At 50.2% G+C, this 17,465-nt stretch overlaps 1 protein-coding gene across 3 annotated transcripts in view; it reads left to right on the top strand.

The window, feature by feature from the left end:
• ACSBG1 (acyl-CoA synthetase bubblegum family member 1) overlaps positions 1 to 17,465 on the top strand; it is a 64,372-nt gene that overhangs the window by 41,486 nt on the left and 5,421 nt on the right. For all 3 annotated transcript variants that reach the window (XM_043489788.1, XM_043489787.1, XM_043489786.1), the window contains 7 exons: positions 7,040 to 7,260; positions 7,727 to 7,815; positions 8,115 to 8,235; positions 14,987 to 15,067; positions 15,157 to 15,306; positions 15,647 to 15,823; positions 16,749 to 16,930. In XM_043489788.1, the coding sequence (XP_043345723.1) occupies positions 7,040 to 7,260; positions 7,727 to 7,815; positions 8,115 to 8,235; positions 14,987 to 15,067; positions 15,157 to 15,306; positions 15,647 to 15,823; positions 16,749 to 16,930 (1,021 nt within the window). The remainder of the gene's footprint in view (positions 1 to 7,039; positions 7,261 to 7,726; positions 7,816 to 8,114; positions 8,236 to 14,986; positions 15,068 to 15,156; positions 15,307 to 15,646; positions 15,824 to 16,748; positions 16,931 to 17,465) is intronic.

The raw sequence follows: 17,465 nt of genomic DNA on the forward strand, positions 1-17,465 counted from the left end.
GGCAGGGAAGAAAGGAAGCTTAGAAAGTGGTTATGCGGGGGTGGGGGTTGGAAGAAATAGACTCCATGGTTCCCTACTCCAGGGGCAACCACCATTGCTCAAACCCAGCCTGTCTGTGCCTGGCTGATATCACCTGCTTCTCTCTGCTCCCTAAACCGTGCTAGGACTCCTACCACCCCATGATCTCTGCAGCTCTGTCATGATCTCTGCAGGAGGGACCCACAAGGAGCATTCCTACAGGACCCTGCATAGTGACCTCATGGCCCCTGTGCAGGCATGGGGTTCTGGTCTCATCGCTGTGGCCAGGTGAGCGGGGCAGATGTCCAAGAGTCAGTGCTTCATAGGCAAGGGGCCCTTCTGACTGCTCTGGCCACCTTGCTGATAGCTAAGACTGGATCTTCCAACATGCTATCCGGAGATTTCTCCTCTGACAGAGATGAGATTGGGAGAGGAAATGATGTGAGCCAAGGCCCAGAGATGGGGATGCATAGATATGAGAAACAGAACATGAGAAGGGAGGACGGATGAGACACCTCAGGCAGGTGGACTCATCTACCTTCCTTCCCATCAGTTCCTAAGCCCAAGGCCACAGAGTTATGGTGGACTCAGGAGGACACTGGCAAGGCTGGGTCTTGCCAGCCCTACCTAGGGGCTCTCAGGACAGAGGTTCAGCCTGGCATGGGCAGCTGGAGCAGGCACCTGCTCTGGGAGCCCACCTCTCTCTATACCTGGGCAGCAATGTGTCCTGCACCACCCTCAGGCCACCTGGGGAGAAGGGAGGCAGAGAGGGAGGGGAAGGCCTGGGTGCCCTGGACAAACAGTCATTCAGTCCAGCCCTCTGGGATCGGGATGGGACAGAGGCTGAGTCATGCTTCCCTGAAGGCCCCCTGACCTCTACTCAGAGCCAGCCTTCCGTGCTCAGGACCCAGGGAGGAGTCAGACCTGCCTTGGAGAGCCGCTAGCCTGGTGGGAGAGGCAGATCCGACCAGGACTCGGCCCGCAGTGAGGCTTGGGCACTGAAGTCCTCAGTGAGGGGGTTGCGCTTGGGGCCTGAAGGGCGGGAGAGGGGGGTGTGATGGAAGAAGGGTGTTCAAGGCAGAGTCACAGCCTGGGCAAAGGCACGGGGTGGGCAGGAATGCAGGGCACCGGGAGCAGCTCAGGCTGGCCATGTCTAGGTGGCAAAGGCTGGCGAGCCCCTCTGGGGAGGGACTTCCTTAGAGACCACGGTGAGGGCATCACCCTGTGGTCAAGAGGAGATGTGGAGGCTTTGAGCAGGTCAGATGTGGGTTAAGAAAGGTGGCTCTGGGAACCTCTGGAACGTAGGAAGAGGAAGTGGCCAGAGATCATGGCTGCCCAAGGTCGCCGAGCCTGAGCTTGAGCATAGGACTTGGGTAGGAGACGGGACGGTCCTTTCCCAGGGGAGGTGTGGGTGCTGGGGTCAGCCTGGAACCCTACTGCAACCCCAGCGTGGATTTGGGAGTCAGACTGTGGGTGGGGATCCCAGCTCTGCCAGCTATGGCTTAGCCTCTCTGAGAGTCATAGAGTCAGCTACGGCACAATATGGAAGGTTGTTCAGTGTGAGGTCACACACCAGATGGCACGCAGCCCACTCGGCGCAGGCGGGTGCTCAGTAAACGGGAGCTGTGACCCTTTTATCTCCTTCATGGGAAGGACGATGATGGGGCCTCTCTCTGGGAGGCCAGGGGCAGGGTAGACCCCTTCCCACCAGTCTCCTCTTCTGGTGGTCTGGGGGTTCCGACAGCTGAGCCTGTGCAGTGAACGTAGAAAAGGCCAGGCCGGAGCCAAGCTGCCGGGTCCCACTTCCTGAAGGGCGTGGTTCCCCCAGGGGCCAGGGCTTTCATCCCTGTCCCAAAGCAGCCAGGCTAAGAGGAGACTGAACTCGCAGACCCACTGCCTTTCCTTCCCTTGTCCGTTCCTTCTTTTCTTCTTCTAAGAAGGAGGTGAGACAACTTATCCCTGAATCATAGGCACCATGGATAAGAAGAGAGGTATGTGTGTGTTAGCTGCTCAGTCGTGTCTGACTCTTTGTGACCCCATGGACTGCAGCCCGCCAGGCTCCTCTGTTCATGGGATTCTCCAGGTAAGAATACTGGAGTGGGTTCCCATTTCCTCCTCCAGGGCATCTTCCCAAGCCAGGGATCCAACCAAGGTCTCCTGCATTGCAGGCAGATTCTTTACCATCTGAGCTAAAAAAAAAAAAAAAAACCCAATGCAGCAAAAAGACAGAACCATGTAATCTGCAGGCGAGAAAAAAACCAGATAAAGGAACTCTATCCAAAATAGCCATCAAAATTTAAGTGCTTTTTTTTTCAGATGCAGTAAACCCACTTCTAGAAATCCATCCTTAGGAAAGCCTAGAACCGGGCTGAAGGCTGGAAATCATTTGAGTATCTTTCAGTGGGGAGGCGGTTATGATATGTACATTATGTTATGAAATTGATATGGCCAAAGAAGTAATATGCAGCCACACACACACAATGAGGGAGAGAAAGAGAGATTTTTTTTTTAAGTTAAAATCTTTTGTTTTACTAGATTTTTAAAAGTTAATATTATTTGGCTGCACCAGGTCTTAGTTGCAGCCCTTGGGATATTTCACTGTGACAGACAGACTCTCTAGCTGCGGCTTGCCAGGTTAGTTGCTCTGCAGTACATGGGATCTTAGTTCCCTGACCAAGGATTGACCCCATATCCGCTGCATTGCAAGGCAGATTCTTAACCACTGGACCACTAGGGAAGTCCTGAGAGATAGACATTAATGTCGCAAAAGCTAAAGATGGATGATTTGGATAATGATGATGTTTGATTGGGTCCATATAACATTTTTTTAAAGTGTGAGCAACATTAAAAAATCAAGTGATTCTACTTAAACACCCAGATTTCAGGTAGCTCTTGCTTTCCATTCTTCCTGGGCACCAAATCCTAGAGCCAAGGAGCAGCTGCCCCCCTTAGATGAGGCTTGTATCCCCCTGCCAGTCTCCGCCACTCCCTGTTGCCTCCCTGACCCTGAGTCTGGGGTCAGGGCAATGGTCACTGTCCTTGTATTATAGCTTCCCTTAGCGAAATATTGCACTATTCTCTGTCTTTGTCAAAAACAGAGAAACAAAAGGTGGACCACAGGAGCCATATATCTCAAAGAAAATGAGAGGGAGCCTATTTCTTTGTGAAAAGGAAGACTGTGCCTCTGAGTTTCACTTGCAAATCCTGGAGCAATTCATTTATTTATTGTTTAGTATTATACATTATTTTTTATTGATGTTGATACATTACTTACCTGTTGGCATTTTGGGTTTGCTACCCTTGATTAATACAATAGTAACATGATTCTTTTTTCCCCCTTTGGCTAAAATGACAACAGCCACAAAATTAAAACAAATTCCTTGTACATATATTTATATACACAGTGCGTGAGTGTGTGCTAAGTTGTTTCAGTCGTGTCCGACTCTGTGCGACCCCATGGACTGCAGCTGCCAGGCTCCTCTCTCCATGGGATACTCCAGGCAAGAATACTGGAGTGGGTTGCCATTCTCTTCTCCAGGGGATCTTCCCGACCCTGGGATTGAACCCACTTCTCTAAGGTCTCCTGCATTGGGAGGTGGGTTCTTTACCCCTAGTGCCACCTAGGAAACCCCTGTATACCCAGGACATACACCAAATGGCAACAGTGATTATCTAGACTTAAGGAAGACCTATCCATTTTTATATTATGTACTTCTAACATTTCCTGTTTCTTAGAACAAATATATAGTTTTGTGATTTTTTTTAAAAGATTATAACTTAAAAAGTGATAAGTGAAAACTCTTGGCTGAGGCAAGCTTTCACAAGAGGTTGTAAGACTTATCTCTCTTTCTCTTGGCAAGCCTGGGGGAACAGGCAAATGTAGTGGAACCTGAGCAACTAGAATGCCCACAGGAAAATATATCTTTTCTGTCCTAAGCACCAAGAAGAACCTGTATCAGGAAAGGGAAGACAGCTACCAGCTACTGGAAAGTGACTGCCAGACTCTGGGCATGCTGGTTGGGCTACCTTACAGAATTCTTGTGCCAATTTGGGGGGTGGTGTTAGCATTCTTCCTCCTTTTTTTTTTTTCTGGCTGCATGTCATGTCTTGTGGGATCCCCAACCAGGGATCAAACCAGGGCCCTTGACAATGAAACTGCAGAGTCCTAACCACTAGACTACCAGGGAATTTCATTTCCTCCCATCCTTCCATTTTTAAAAGCAGTTTTATTCAGGTATACATTATATGCCATCAAATTTGCCCATTGTAAATACTATGATTTTTCACTTTTTCATTGAAAAAGTCACCTTTTCAATGATTTTTAGCAAATTTGCACTTGTACCAGCCTCATTGCAATTCAATTTTAGAACATTTCCATCACTCCAAAAAGACCCCTGATGCAAATTTGTGGTCATTCCCCATTCCCAAGTCCCAGGCCACCTCTCATCTGCTTTCTATCATTTCCACCTTTTCTGGACATATCATATAAATGAAATCAGACAATATGTGGTCCTTTGCTTTTGGCTTCTTTCACCAGATCTGTTTTGAGTTTCATTCATGGTGTTGCCTGTATCAGCACTGTGTTCCTTTGGAGAGCCAAATAGTGTTCTCTTGGCTGGAGAGGCCATAGCTCCCTCCCCAACAGATGGACATTTGTTGTTCCCACCTCTTGCCTGCTATAACTCATGCTGCTATGAATGCTCCTATACAAGTCTTTGTGGGGTATGTACTTTCATTTCTCATGGGTAGATACCTAAGAATGGAATTGCTGGGTTGTATAGGAGAATCCCAGGGATGGAGGAGCCTGGTGGGCTGCCGTCTATGAGGTCGCACAGAGTCGGACATTACTGAAGCGACCTAGCAGCAGCAGCAGCCTAGTAGATGTAAGTTTAATTTTTTAAGAAACTGCCTAACTGTCTACCAACATGGTCGCACCATTTTATATTCCTTCCACCTGTATAAGGCTCTGGTCTCTCTTGCCAGCCCTTTGCGCTTGAAGACTATTCAAATGGAGCTGGGAGGAGAAAGACTTGCCAAAATCATGCAACAGGAAATGGCAGAACGGAATTTGAACCTAGGTTGACCTGACTCTACAGGCTGTGTCTTTCCCCTGGTCTGCTCATGTGAACGGACTTGCACAAACTGCAGGGGTTGGAGACTGTAAAGAGGTTGATCTCTGGGGTCTGCCAGGCTGGGGTTCCAGGAAGAAGAACCTGGAAGAAGGCGCTTGGAGAAGTCGAAGGAGTAATTGGAGAGGGCTCCTCAGCAGGCGCTGACTCAAACCTCCACTAGGGGGCGCGGGGATCCAGCCGCGGCTGGAGATGGGCCTCTGTCAGAGAAGGCAGCCATGGAGGCCAGCCAGCCTGGTCTTGGCCTTCAACAGTACACACTGCCTGGCACTGGGTGACCTTCTCTCTGCCCCAGCCTGCATTTCCAAGCAGCCATGCCCCTGCCCCAGACATTCTGTTTTCCTATTTGGGCCTGGATATGTCCCCTTTTAATGGCTTCTCTGGTGGCTCAGTGGGTAAAGAATCCACCTGCAATGCAGGAGACACAGGAGACGTGGGTTCAATCCCTGGGTTGGGAAGGTTGCCTGGAGGAGGAAATGGCAACCCACTCCAGTATTCTTGCCTGGAGAATTCCATGGACAAAGGAGCCTGGCAGGCTACAGTCCAAAGGGTCCCAAAGATTCAGGCATGACGGAGCAACTAAGCACCCATGTCCCCTTTTCCCCCATCCTTGGCCTCCATGGGAGGAAGGATGGGCTCTTCTGTCCCAGCCCCAGGGCCTCCACCTCTTTCTGCCAACTTCAGGGTTCACATGAAACCCTAGAGGATTGAAGGAAGAGACAAGGTCCATCTGCTGGCTGCCTCAGAACCGTCTGTCATACAGCTCACTGTTGGTCTTGCCTCAAGACGGATGTCCAAGGAAGTGTGACCTCTCCATCTCAGAGAGGGTTGGCCAGCAGGTGGCGCAGTAGCCCCTGTGGTCCTCACTCCCTCACCCATGACTCACCTTTGTAGAATGATGACTCTGGCCCCAGAAGGCCGTCCCATGGACAAGTGTCTAGACCACCCATCCACGTCTCCTTTGCAAATGATCTGGAAAAAGGGAGGCAGAACAAGGTGTGCATTTATTGGGCACCAACTACATGCCGAAGCTCTTTCATTCTTTTGACCCTCATAACATCCCTGAGAACTAAACCCTCACCTTTCCCCTGAGAAAACAGACTCAGAGGTCAAATAGCTCACCCCACATCTCATGGACTAAATGGTAAGGCTCTGGTCCCACCTACTGCACTCAGTAAACTTAATGGGTAGGTGGTGCCCGGGACAGTGTCAGGCATGGGGAAATGACTGAGCCTCACTGAGCTGCAGCTGCCCCATCTGTAAAATGGGGCTACCAGACCCATGTTGTACAGATGAGATGAGATCCCCACGTGAGGGATTCACAGGGGGCCTGGCCCTGGCAGGGATGAGCAAAGAGATGGTTAGATTATTTCGTGGGACTGGGAAATTTTCCAGGCTAGTGATCAGAGCCTGCTAGTTTCCAGTCTCCTCTAGCCCCCTGGAAGTGTTGCTATTTTTGATGTTCTGATCTTCTGCCATTTGGGTCTGTCCCCAACTGCTTCTTAGGAGACAGAGGAAGGCTAGAAACCCCAGAGGATCTGAGAGTCCTGCTCTTCTGGGGCAACCCCCAAATCCACTGCTGACTGCCCAGCCTCAGGGGGCAAATTCCAGCTGGCATGATGGACCCTAGCACAAAAATGTCTAGGGTCCCCAAGGCCTCCTTCTGCCCGCCCTCTTCATTGCTGCCTCCCTAGAGCCTTGCCCATCCCTCAAGGCTGTCGGGCATCCCCTTCCAGGCAGCCTCCTCACGAGTCTGCCAGCCCACATAGCTCAGGGCTCAAGGCATTGTGGGAACCAGAGGCCTGGGAGCTCTGCCCAGGGGAGGAGCAGAGATCCCCTGGGGACAAGCCCTGGCTGGCACGATGCAAGCTGTGGTCTTCCCGACCCTGCAGAGGAGGCGCTATGGACGACTCGGGCCGACGGGCGCGTCCGCCTACGCATAGACCCCATCTGCTCGCAGACTCCCCGCACTGTTCATCAGATGTTCTCCACGGCTCTGGACAAGTATGGGGACCTCAGTGCTATGGGCTTCAAGCAGCAGGGCACGTGGGAACACATCTCCTACACCCAGTACTACCTGCTGGCCCGCAAAGCCGCCAAGGGCTTCCTGAAGGTGAGGGAGCTGCCCAAGGCCTGGCCTCTCCCTTCCCCAGCCCTGCCTCCAGTTCTGGCCTTCACAGACCTCCTTCTGATGCCCCACTGGGCAAGCCCTTAGAAAGGACCACTGTAAAATCATCCTGGTCATTGAGCTAATGGTCCATTCTGGCTTGGGGCCGAGGGTTTATGTACAGTGGACCCTTACTATGTGCCAGGACGTGGCACGATCTTCTTATTTGTTGTCCCGCTCAAGGGGGGCTGGGAAGCCTGGTGCACTGCGCTGAGGGGTGGGAACCCCGGGAAGGCCTGGGAGGGGCAGCAAGGGCTGTTGAGTGGCTGGTCCCCCAGGGCACACTCTGACCCTGGGAGCTGGTCCCTGAGGTGGGCCGGCAGAGTCCCCTGCTGTCTGGAAGGGGGGTTTGGTGAGAATGAGAGGCCCCTTTCCTGCTGGTTGACCTGGCCTGTCTATCTTTGGCCTGGAGCTCGGCCTGGAGCGGGCCCACAGCGTGGCCGTCCTCGCCTTCAACTCCCCGGAGTGGTTCTTCTCAGCAGTGGGCGCAGTATTCGCAGGGTGAGTGGCTGCGGGAGGGGCAGAGTCTCCAGTGGGTTGGAGGGGGGCAGAGAGTGAAGAGAGGGTTTTAATCTCTTTTTAGGAGCCCCTCACCCCCTCCCCAACATCCCATCTCTTCCCTGGGGCCCCCTCTAGACCCGTTTTTGTCCCCTTCTGCCCAGGGCAGCTGTGCTGAGCTGCCTGACGGGCCATGGGAGCTCTCTGGGGTCAGGGGCCATGGGTGTGTTGGGCAAGGGTCGGGGCTGAGGGGTTGGGCCACTGTACTTGCCCAGACACACATCTTCCCGGGTCTCTGACAGTGGCATCATCACCGGCATCTACACGACCAGCTCCCCTGAGGCCTGCCAGTATATCGCCTATGACTGCCGCGCCAACATCATCATGGTTGACACGCAGAAGCAGCTGGAAAAGATCCTGAAGGTTTGGGGGAAAGGGGGCAACAACCACAAGGGTCAGGCTAGGCATCCTCACAGACCTCCACCTTCCCTGCCAGAGTCACCCATCATCCTCAACAGCAATCCTGCCTGGCACACGCACACATTAGCACAGCAGGGCAATGGCCGCCGACCCATTTGTCAGGTCTGAAAACTGAGGCCCAGGAAGCTCAAGGAACATACCCCTCATCCCCCTCAGCCAGCCCATGGCCCTTCATGGCTTTCGCTTCAGGGAAGGGTTGAGTGCCCTGAGGGTGGTTCAGGGCTCTGACATGTGAGCACTCAAGTCTGAGTCTCAGTGGGGAGTGGGGGTACAGGCTGCCACAGGGTGGGTCTTGGGCCAAGCCAGAGCAAGTGCTGCAGCATATTCTAGGGCACAGTAGGAGCTCAAAAGTGCCTCTTGGGGCAGCTGGCACTTTCTGGAGCACTGATGCCTCCTGATCCATTTAAGGCCCCTTCCTGATTGGCCCTGTCCCCATGTGCACCACGCTGGCATTCAGTGGCCTGAGGACACCTCTGTGCCCCAGCTGTACCCAGCAGCCTGCAAGGCCCTCCGTGGCTGCTGGCATCTCAGAGAGGCTTCCTCCGGGTTGACTTGGCCCTGGTTCTGGAGCTATCACCTGGACCTCAGACGCCCCTGCACCTGAGGGCGGGAGAAGTGGTCTCCAACCTCCTGGGACAGTGGGACCTGGAGCCCCAGACTGGTTAGACTAGATGGCCTCCCTTAGCTCAAGTGGAGAAGTCCTTTTCCGTCTCCACTCCTTTTGAACCCTGTGTTTCCACGGTTCTCTCATTCCGAGTGCCTCCGTTCTATCTGACTTGGATCAATGCTTGAGTTGGGGAGAGGCAGTCTGGGTGCAGAGGAGGTGGTCCAGAGTGAACCGCTCTGAGAGGCTGAGGTGAGGCTGGGCTGTCCTTAGCACCCCCTTCCTTGCCCTCCCCAAGCACTCAGACCCTTCACTTAATAGAGTGTCCCAGATCACTTCAGTTGTGTCCGACTCTCTGCAACCCTATGGATTGTAGCCTGCCAGGCTCCTCTGTCCATGGGAATTCTCCAGGCCAGAATACTGGAGTGGGAAAGAAGTCTTTCCCTTCTCCTGGGGAATCTTCCCAACCCAGGAATTGAACCGGGGTCTCCTGCATTGCAGGCAGATTCTTTACCAGCTGAGATCCAAGGGAAGCCCTCACTTAATAGAAAGCTGACAAATATTTAGAGACTAGTGCATAGCAGGGGTGTACCAGGCCCCTAGGACTCAGTGGGACCCTGATTCGCTCAGGTTTAGATTCTTCATAGATGCCAGAGGCCCCTGACCCAGGCCAGCTTTCCCAGAGACCCCAGTGGTTTAAGATTCCTTGAGAACCAAGTTGGCAGGAGCCTCAGCTGCTAAGTAGCAATGGTTAGTTCACCTCCTCAGCCTCGCCCGAGGGAGTCACATACCCCTCAACGTTGGCACTCAGGTTGGGGAGGGTGGTAGAACTATAAAAAGCCCCCCATAGTGACTTCCCTGGAGGCCCAGTGCTTCCAATGCAGGGGGGGCACAGGTTCCATCATTGGTTGAGGAACTAAGATCCCACATGCTGCATGGCCAAAAAAAGAATTTTTTTAATTAAAAAAAGCACCCCCCCAAATAGATTTTGCCCCCTCCCTCAGGGAGACAACCCCCTCTGCATAGACGGTTGATCTGATCCAAACGTCCTCCCCCTGCCCCATTCACCACTGAAGAAACCGAGGCCCAGACCTACTGAATCAGAAATGTCCACCCTAGGCAATTACTTAAAATTTGTGTTCTGAAACTTTCCAGACAAACAGAAACAGAGGGAAGAGTATAGTGGACCCTCATAGAGTGATCATCCAGATTTAATAATCATCAATGTTTTTCCATCACACCCATCAGTGTGAAGCATTTGAAGGCAAATCTCTGACATCACAGCATTTCACCCCCTAAATAGCTCAATATTTATAAAACATAAGACAGTTTCTTCATCACAATAACTTTATCACCTTTATTTACACTAGTCAAAGAATTCTTTCCTATCGTCTAATACCGACAATGTGTTTTTCCAGGCAATTCGTTTGAATCAAGATCTAAACCAGGCCTATGTGTTGCCTTTGGTGGTGTCTCTTAAGAGTCTTTTAATTCGAAACAAAGCCCCCACATTTTGTCCTGTCCCATAGACCAGTGCAGTCCAGGACGAGTCACATCACCCAGGAACTTAGTTTCAGAACCCACCCAGACCTACGGATTCTAAAAAACAGGGTGTGGGGCCCACGCCTCCTGGTGATTCTGACACAGGCTCAAGTGGTGAGAGCCTCTGTCATAGACATGCTGCAGAAACTAGGTCAGCCGTCCTGAGCTGTTGTGTAGCTTGTCCCTGTAACCTCCACACTTCCTGTTAGATCGCAAGCCTTGATGCCCTTCAGATTAGATGGTAATTGGCAAAAACACCCCGTAGGTGGTGCTGTGTACTTCCCATTGCACAGCTTCAAGAGGCATGTGATGTCAGGGAGTACCGCTTATACTGATGCTGAGCTTCATTCCCTGGATTCGGGTGGCCACCTGCTCATCCACTGCAACATTCCCCATCACTCTCCACTGATGAACTTTGCCTGAATTAATTATTATTGAATACTTGAGCCATGGGAAAACACTGGTTTTCTAATTGATCAGTTAGGATTCTTTTCCAAAGAAAGAACTCTCTCTCATCATCTGGGGCTCTTTGCTACCTGAAACACCCTGATTGTACCAAGTAGATGCGGTAGATAGAAAACTGGCCTATGTTGGTGACTGTTCCATGCATATTTGAATGAATGTGCATTCTTCAGTTTGTTGGGTAGAATGTTCTATAAATGTTAATAATGTCAACTTGATGGATATGTTGTTTAACTCATCTATATCCCTGTTAATTTTCTATCTGTTTTTTCTATTGGTAACAAATACTGAGGGTTGAAATCTCAATTATTATTGTGGATTATTTATTTATCCTTTTAAATCTGGTTTTGCTTTGTGTATTTTGAAACTCTGTCATGTATGCACATAGTTACATTGTAATGTCATCTGGATGACTTAACCCCTTTATAATTAAGAAATGTCCTTCTTTACCTCTGAGAACCACTCTTCCAAAGCTACTTTGTCTTATATAAATATAGCCACTGCAGATTTCTTCTGATCAATGTTTCCATGGTATATATTTTTGCACTGTTTTTCTTTTAACCCACATATGTCCTTATATTTAAAGCAGGTCTCTTATAGACAGCAAATAGTTGAGTCATACTTTTTATCTAGTCTGACAAAATTGTCTATAAAACTACCACTTGGTTCTTTCCTATTTGTTCTTTGATCCCATCCATCCCTTGATCCTTTTCTCCTCTCTCGTGATTTCTTTTGAATGGAGTTTTTTGTTTTCGTTTGAGTATTACATTCTATGGGTTTCCTTGGTGGTTCAAAATTCTCCAAGCCAGGCTTCAACAGTACGTGAACCATGAACTTCCAGATGTTCAAGCTGGATTTAGAAAAGGCAGAGGAACCAGAGATCAAATTGCCAATATCCGCTGGATCATTGAAAAAGCAAGAGAGTTCCAGAAAACACCTACTTCTGCTTTATTGACTACACCAAAGCCTTTGACTGTGTGGATCACAATAAACTGTGGAAAATTCTGAAAGAGATGGGAATACCAGACCACTGACCTGCCTCCTGAGAAATCTGTATGCAGGTCAAGAAGCAACAGTTAGAACTGAACATGGAATAACAGACTGGTTCCAAATTGGGAAAGGAGTACGTCAAGGCTGTATGTTGTCACCCTGCTTATTTAACTTACATGCAGAGTACATCATGAGAAATGTTGGGCTGGATGAAGCACAAGCTGGAATCAAGATTGCCGGGAGAAATATCAATAACCTCAGATACGCAGATGACACCAGCTTTATGGCAGAAAGTGAGGAACTGAAGAGCCTCTTGATGAAAGTGAAAGAGGAGAGTGAAAAAGTTGGCTTAAAACTCAGCATTCAGAAAACTAACATCATGGCATCTGGTCCCATCACTTCATGGCAAAAAATGGGGAAACAGTGGAAACAGTGAGAGACTTTATTTTTTTGGCCTCCAAAATCACTGCAGATGGTGACTGCAGCCATGAAGTTAAAAGACACTTGCTCCTTGGAAGAAAAGTTATGACCAACCTAGATAGCATATTAAAAAGCAGAGACATTACTTTGCCAACAAAGGTCCATCTAGTCAAGGCTATGGTTTTTCCAGTGGTCATGTATGGATGTGAGAGTTGGACTATAAAGAAAGCTGAGCACCGAAGAATTGATGCTTTTGAACTGTGGTTTTGGAGAAGACTCTTGAGAGTCCCTTGGACTGCAAGGAGATCCAACCAGTCCATCCTAAAGGAGATCAGTCCTGAGTGTTCACTGGAAGGACTGATGCTGAAGCTGAAACTCCAATACTTTGGCCACCTGCTGTGAAGAACTGGCTCAAAAAGACCCTGATGCTGGGAAAGATTGAAGGTGGGAGGAGAAGGGGACAACAGAGGATGAGATGGTTGGATGGCATCACTGACTCAATGGACATGAGTTTGAGTAAACTCCGGGAGTTGGTGATGGACAGGGAGGCCTGGCGTGCTGCAGTCCATGGGGTTGCAAAGAGTCTGACACAACTGAATGACTGGTGGCTCAGATGATAAAGAATTTGCCTGCAATGCAACAGATGTGGGTTCAATCCCTGGGTCAGAAAAATCCCCTGGAGAAGGGGATGGCAACCCACTCCAATATTCTTTTCAGAAAAATTCCATGGACAGAGGAGCCTGGTGGGCTACAGTCTATGGGGTCATAAAGAGTGGGACACGACTGAGCAACTGACACTTTCACTTTCATTCCGTTCTATCTACTGGCTTCTCAGCTCTCCCTCTAGTGTTTGCTCTAGGGCTTACAATATGCATCTTTAATGCATCACAGTCTACTTTCAAATACTGTTAGAATGTAATGTTGTACTGCTTTGCAAGTGACATATGAATCTTACAGCAGTGTACTTGTGTCCCCGTTCCATACTTTGTGCTATTGTCATTCATACTCAACTTCTATGTAAGTTATAACCCCTGCAATGTAGTATTTTATTTACTTACTTATTTATTTATTTGGCTATGTCAGATATTAGTTGCAGCACTTGGGATCTTCGATCTCCATTGTGGCATGGAAGCTCAACTCTTTGTTTTGACATGTGGGATCTAGTTCCCTGACCAGGGATTAAACCTGGGCCCCATGCACTGGGAGAACAGAGTCTTAGCCACTGGACCCACCAGAGAAGTCACTGCAATGTAGTATTTAAATAGTCATGTATCATTCAAAAATTTTTTTAAAGAAAGGGAAGCTGTCTCTTTTTGGTTTACCCACATATTTGCCATTTCTGGCTCTCTTCATCCCTTCATGTCCTCCCCGAGTTTTCATCTGGTTCGTCTTCCTTCCTCCTAAAGAATTTTCTTCAACATTTCTTGGAATACAAGTCCAAGGGCAATGCCTTCTGTCAGTTTCTCATTTTTGCCTTCATTTTTCGATAGGTATTTTCACTTGGTTTAGAATTCAGGGTTGATGGGGTTTCTTTTTTTTTCCTTTTAGCTCTTTAAAGACTCCATCCCAATGTTTTCTACTTTGCATAACTTCTGATAAACAGTCTATACTTTCTTATCTTTGTTCCTTTCCACATAGTATATCTTGTTTCTCTGACCTCTTTTAAGATTTTTTCCTTTATCACTTGTTTTCAGCAGTTGGATCATGCTGTGTCTTGGCATGGTTTTCTTTGTGATTATCCTGTTGGGATGCGCTGGGAGTCTTGAATTGATGGATTTATAGTTTTAATCAAATTTAGAAATTTCTCAGACTTTTTTCAATTAAAAATGTTTTCTGGGACTCCAATTACATATATGTTAGGTTTCTTAGTTTTCTCCCCCATGTTAATTTATCCCAGTTTTTTTCTCTTTCTCAACTTCGCTTTGAAACTTGTGTTTAATGAAACCTTTCAGGGCAGGTTTACATAGCCTTTCCTCTAAGGCTAATTTAGCCCCATAACTAACACTTGTCGCTTCTGAAGTCTGTATTCCACACCTCCTAAGGGCCCTTCACTCTGGCTGATGGAAACATGAATATCTCTGGCCCAATACAAGCTCTTGTCTGTCTTCTAGCCCCAGCCATTGGTCTTTCTCCAGCATCTGTTCTTCTTCCAGTTTCATGAAGTTTCACCTATGCCTGTGCGGATTGGTATTCCACCAAAGACTCAAGAAGACACCCAAAAGATTCACCAAACTCTTTCTCTTCCAATTCTCTCCTGTCTGGTTTTCTATCTCACAAATTCTAGGCACCCTAGCTTTCCTGAACTGTGACCTCGACACCTCAGCTCATGAGATAACTGAGTTCTGATTTCCTCTACCCCTTCCTCTCTGCTTCTCTCTTCCATAGTTACACAGTCCTCTGCTCCGCTCACCCAGGCCCCAGCTTGTCTGGCTTTCCTTTAATGGAAGTCATTCCCTGCCCCCCGTTTGTTCCACCTCTGATGCTCCAAAGTTCTCATGATGGGAAACCAGGCATTAAGGGTGGCGGATGTCCTGCTGAGTCAAAGGTCAGAGCTGGGGACCAACAACCTTTGCCACAAGGCGCCTGCCAGGCTGGGTAACACCTGGGGATGGAGCTCTTCTTAAGAAGTGGCTTTCATTTTTAATGAAACCCTACTTATTTTCTCTGTCAACACAGATCTGGAAAAACCTCCCACATCTGAAGGCAGTAGTGATATATGGAGAACCTCCTCCGACACAGATGCCCAGCGTGTACACGGTATGGGTAGAGTGACCTGGGGGAAAGGTGGGGCCTATGTGAGCCCACCCAGCTCACCTGGACTGCCCCCACTCCCCCACCTGGTGCAGATGGAGGAGTTCATGGAGCTGGGGAATGAGGTGCCTGAGGAGGCCCTGGACACCATCATCAACGCCCAGAAGCCTAACCAGTGCTGCGCGCTGGTCTACACGTCAGGCACTACTGGGAAGCCCAAGGGTGTGATGCTGAGTCAGGACAATGTAGGACGGAGGCCCAGATGCATGGGGGTGGGCGGAGGGGGGGCCTGGGCAGTGAGTGGCCTTGCCCCAGCAGCCCTCGAGGGGACTCCTTCAGCCCCTCCATACAGGGATCTGAGATAAGTACGACAGCTCTTAAGTCTGTGGTCCAGGCTGAGCCCAGCAAAGTGGAGGGGGATGGAAGGGCAAGGCCTGGCCCAGAGGGGTTCCTGCAGAGATGCCCAGGAAGGTGTTCAAAGAACACTCCAAAGAAGGACCCCAAGCTCCTAGGGTGGCCCCAGTTGTGGGCACTTCCAGAGCTGACTTGAAGACACCACCTGAGGCCCATCTGCCCATCCTCCAGATCACGTGGACGGCACGGTATGGCAGCCAGGCCGGTGACATCCAACCTGCAGAAATCCAGCAGGAGGTGGTGGTCAGCTACCTACCTCTCAGCCACATTGCCGCCCAGATCTATGACCTGTGGACAGGCATCCAGTGGGGGGCCCAGGTCTGCTTTGCCGAGCCCGATGCTCTGAAGGTCAGTCTGCCTCTCTGCCTGTACGTGTGCCCATGTGTGTGCTTGTGTCTGTGGGCCCTGTGCGAGCATTTGTGAGCCTGCCGGTCCCCTGTGTTTTCACAGCCTAACTCAGATGACCGAACAGGAAGGGAACTTAGTGATATTATGTACAGGAAAGTTGAGTCAGAGTGGTTCTGGGTCCGCAGCACCGTCAAGGACAGGCCACCCTCAGTGTAAGATCACAGGATGGTCACAGACGGCCACAGCCCTGCCCTGCATCACGGTCTCCTACACTACACCTGTGCTTGGGCTCCTTCTTTTTTTCCGTGAGGAGAATGTCCCCAGAAGCCCCCTAACAGACTTCTTCCTCCCCCCACACTGGCCCAAATCATGTCCCACATCCATTCCTCAACTAGTCACTGCTAGTGTGTGTGCGTATTAAGTTGCTTTGGTCATGTACAACTCTTTGTGACCCTATGGACTGTAAGCCACCAGGCTCCTCTGTCCATGGGATTCTCCAGGCAAGAACACTAGAGTGGGTTGCCATGCGCTCCTCCAGGGGATCTTCCCAACTCAGGGACTGAACCTGCGTCTCTTATGTCTTCTGCTTTAGCAGATGGGCTCTCTACCACTAGCACTAAATGGGAAGCCCAGTCACTGCTTAGGGGAATGAGATGACCACGTCTGAGTTAGACTGATAGAAAAGTCACTGCCACCAGAACTGGCCACCCGAGTACCTGAGCAACAGCAGGATTCTGTTAACAAAGAGGAGCAGGGAAGGGATGGCTGTTGAGTCCTAGCCAATAGTATGTGACGTGAGTTGCATGGTATGCACCTGTGCCTGTGTGCAGGCGGCCTGCACGGGTGCACGCTGACTCTGGGGACAGGCCTCCTGGCTCCCAGCTGGCTCTCTGCCACAAGCCTGTCTCTTGCTGGTGGCAAACAGGGGAGTCTGGTGAACACGCTGCGGGAGGTGGAGCCCACGTCCCACATGGGGGTGCCTCGGGTGTGGGAGAAGATCATGGAGCGGATCCAGGAGGTGGCGGCTCAGTCTGGTTTCATCCGGCGCAAGATGCTGCTCTGGGCCATGTCGGTGACCTTGGAGCAGAACCTCACCTGCCCGAGCAGGTACAGGGGGCCAGGGAAGAAGAGGCCAGGAGAGGCAGCAGGGCTGGCTCATAACCCCGGGACACAACCTAGGATCTGAGAGGCCAGGCTTGTCCAGACTCCTTCACAGAGGCCCTATCAGTGGCTGGGCTTGAGCCCCTGTTCTCCTCCCAGATCCCACAGGAGACAGTAACCCCATCTTTGGGTCCTGACTGCAAGGACTGACTTGCTCCCTCTGGAGTAGCATTCACCTCCCTGGGAGCAGGTTCTGGCAGTCTCCTGAGGGGACTCCTGACTTCAGGAGGTAGCCCAAGTAGAGGCCACAGTGATGGGGGCTTTTCCAGCCTTCCCAACATCCTAATCTTCCACCCGCAGCCTCTTGATTGCTTTTAAATTCTCACCCAGTGCTGTAGGAGGGTCAACAGCATAAATCTGGCCTGTTCCAATTTAGAAATGTTTTCCACCACTAGTGTGTCTGTGAAACTGTATCGTGTCACATGTGATGTGTACACGTGTCTGTACCACTTCATTTGCATGGATGTGAAAAGTAAATATG

Source organism: Cervus canadensis, chromosome 17, assembly GCF_019320065.1.
Source record: "Cervus canadensis isolate Bull #8, Minnesota chromosome 17, ASM1932006v1, whole genome shotgun sequence".
NCBI classification, from domain to species: domain Eukaryota; kingdom Metazoa; phylum Chordata; class Mammalia; order Artiodactyla; family Cervidae; genus Cervus; species Cervus canadensis.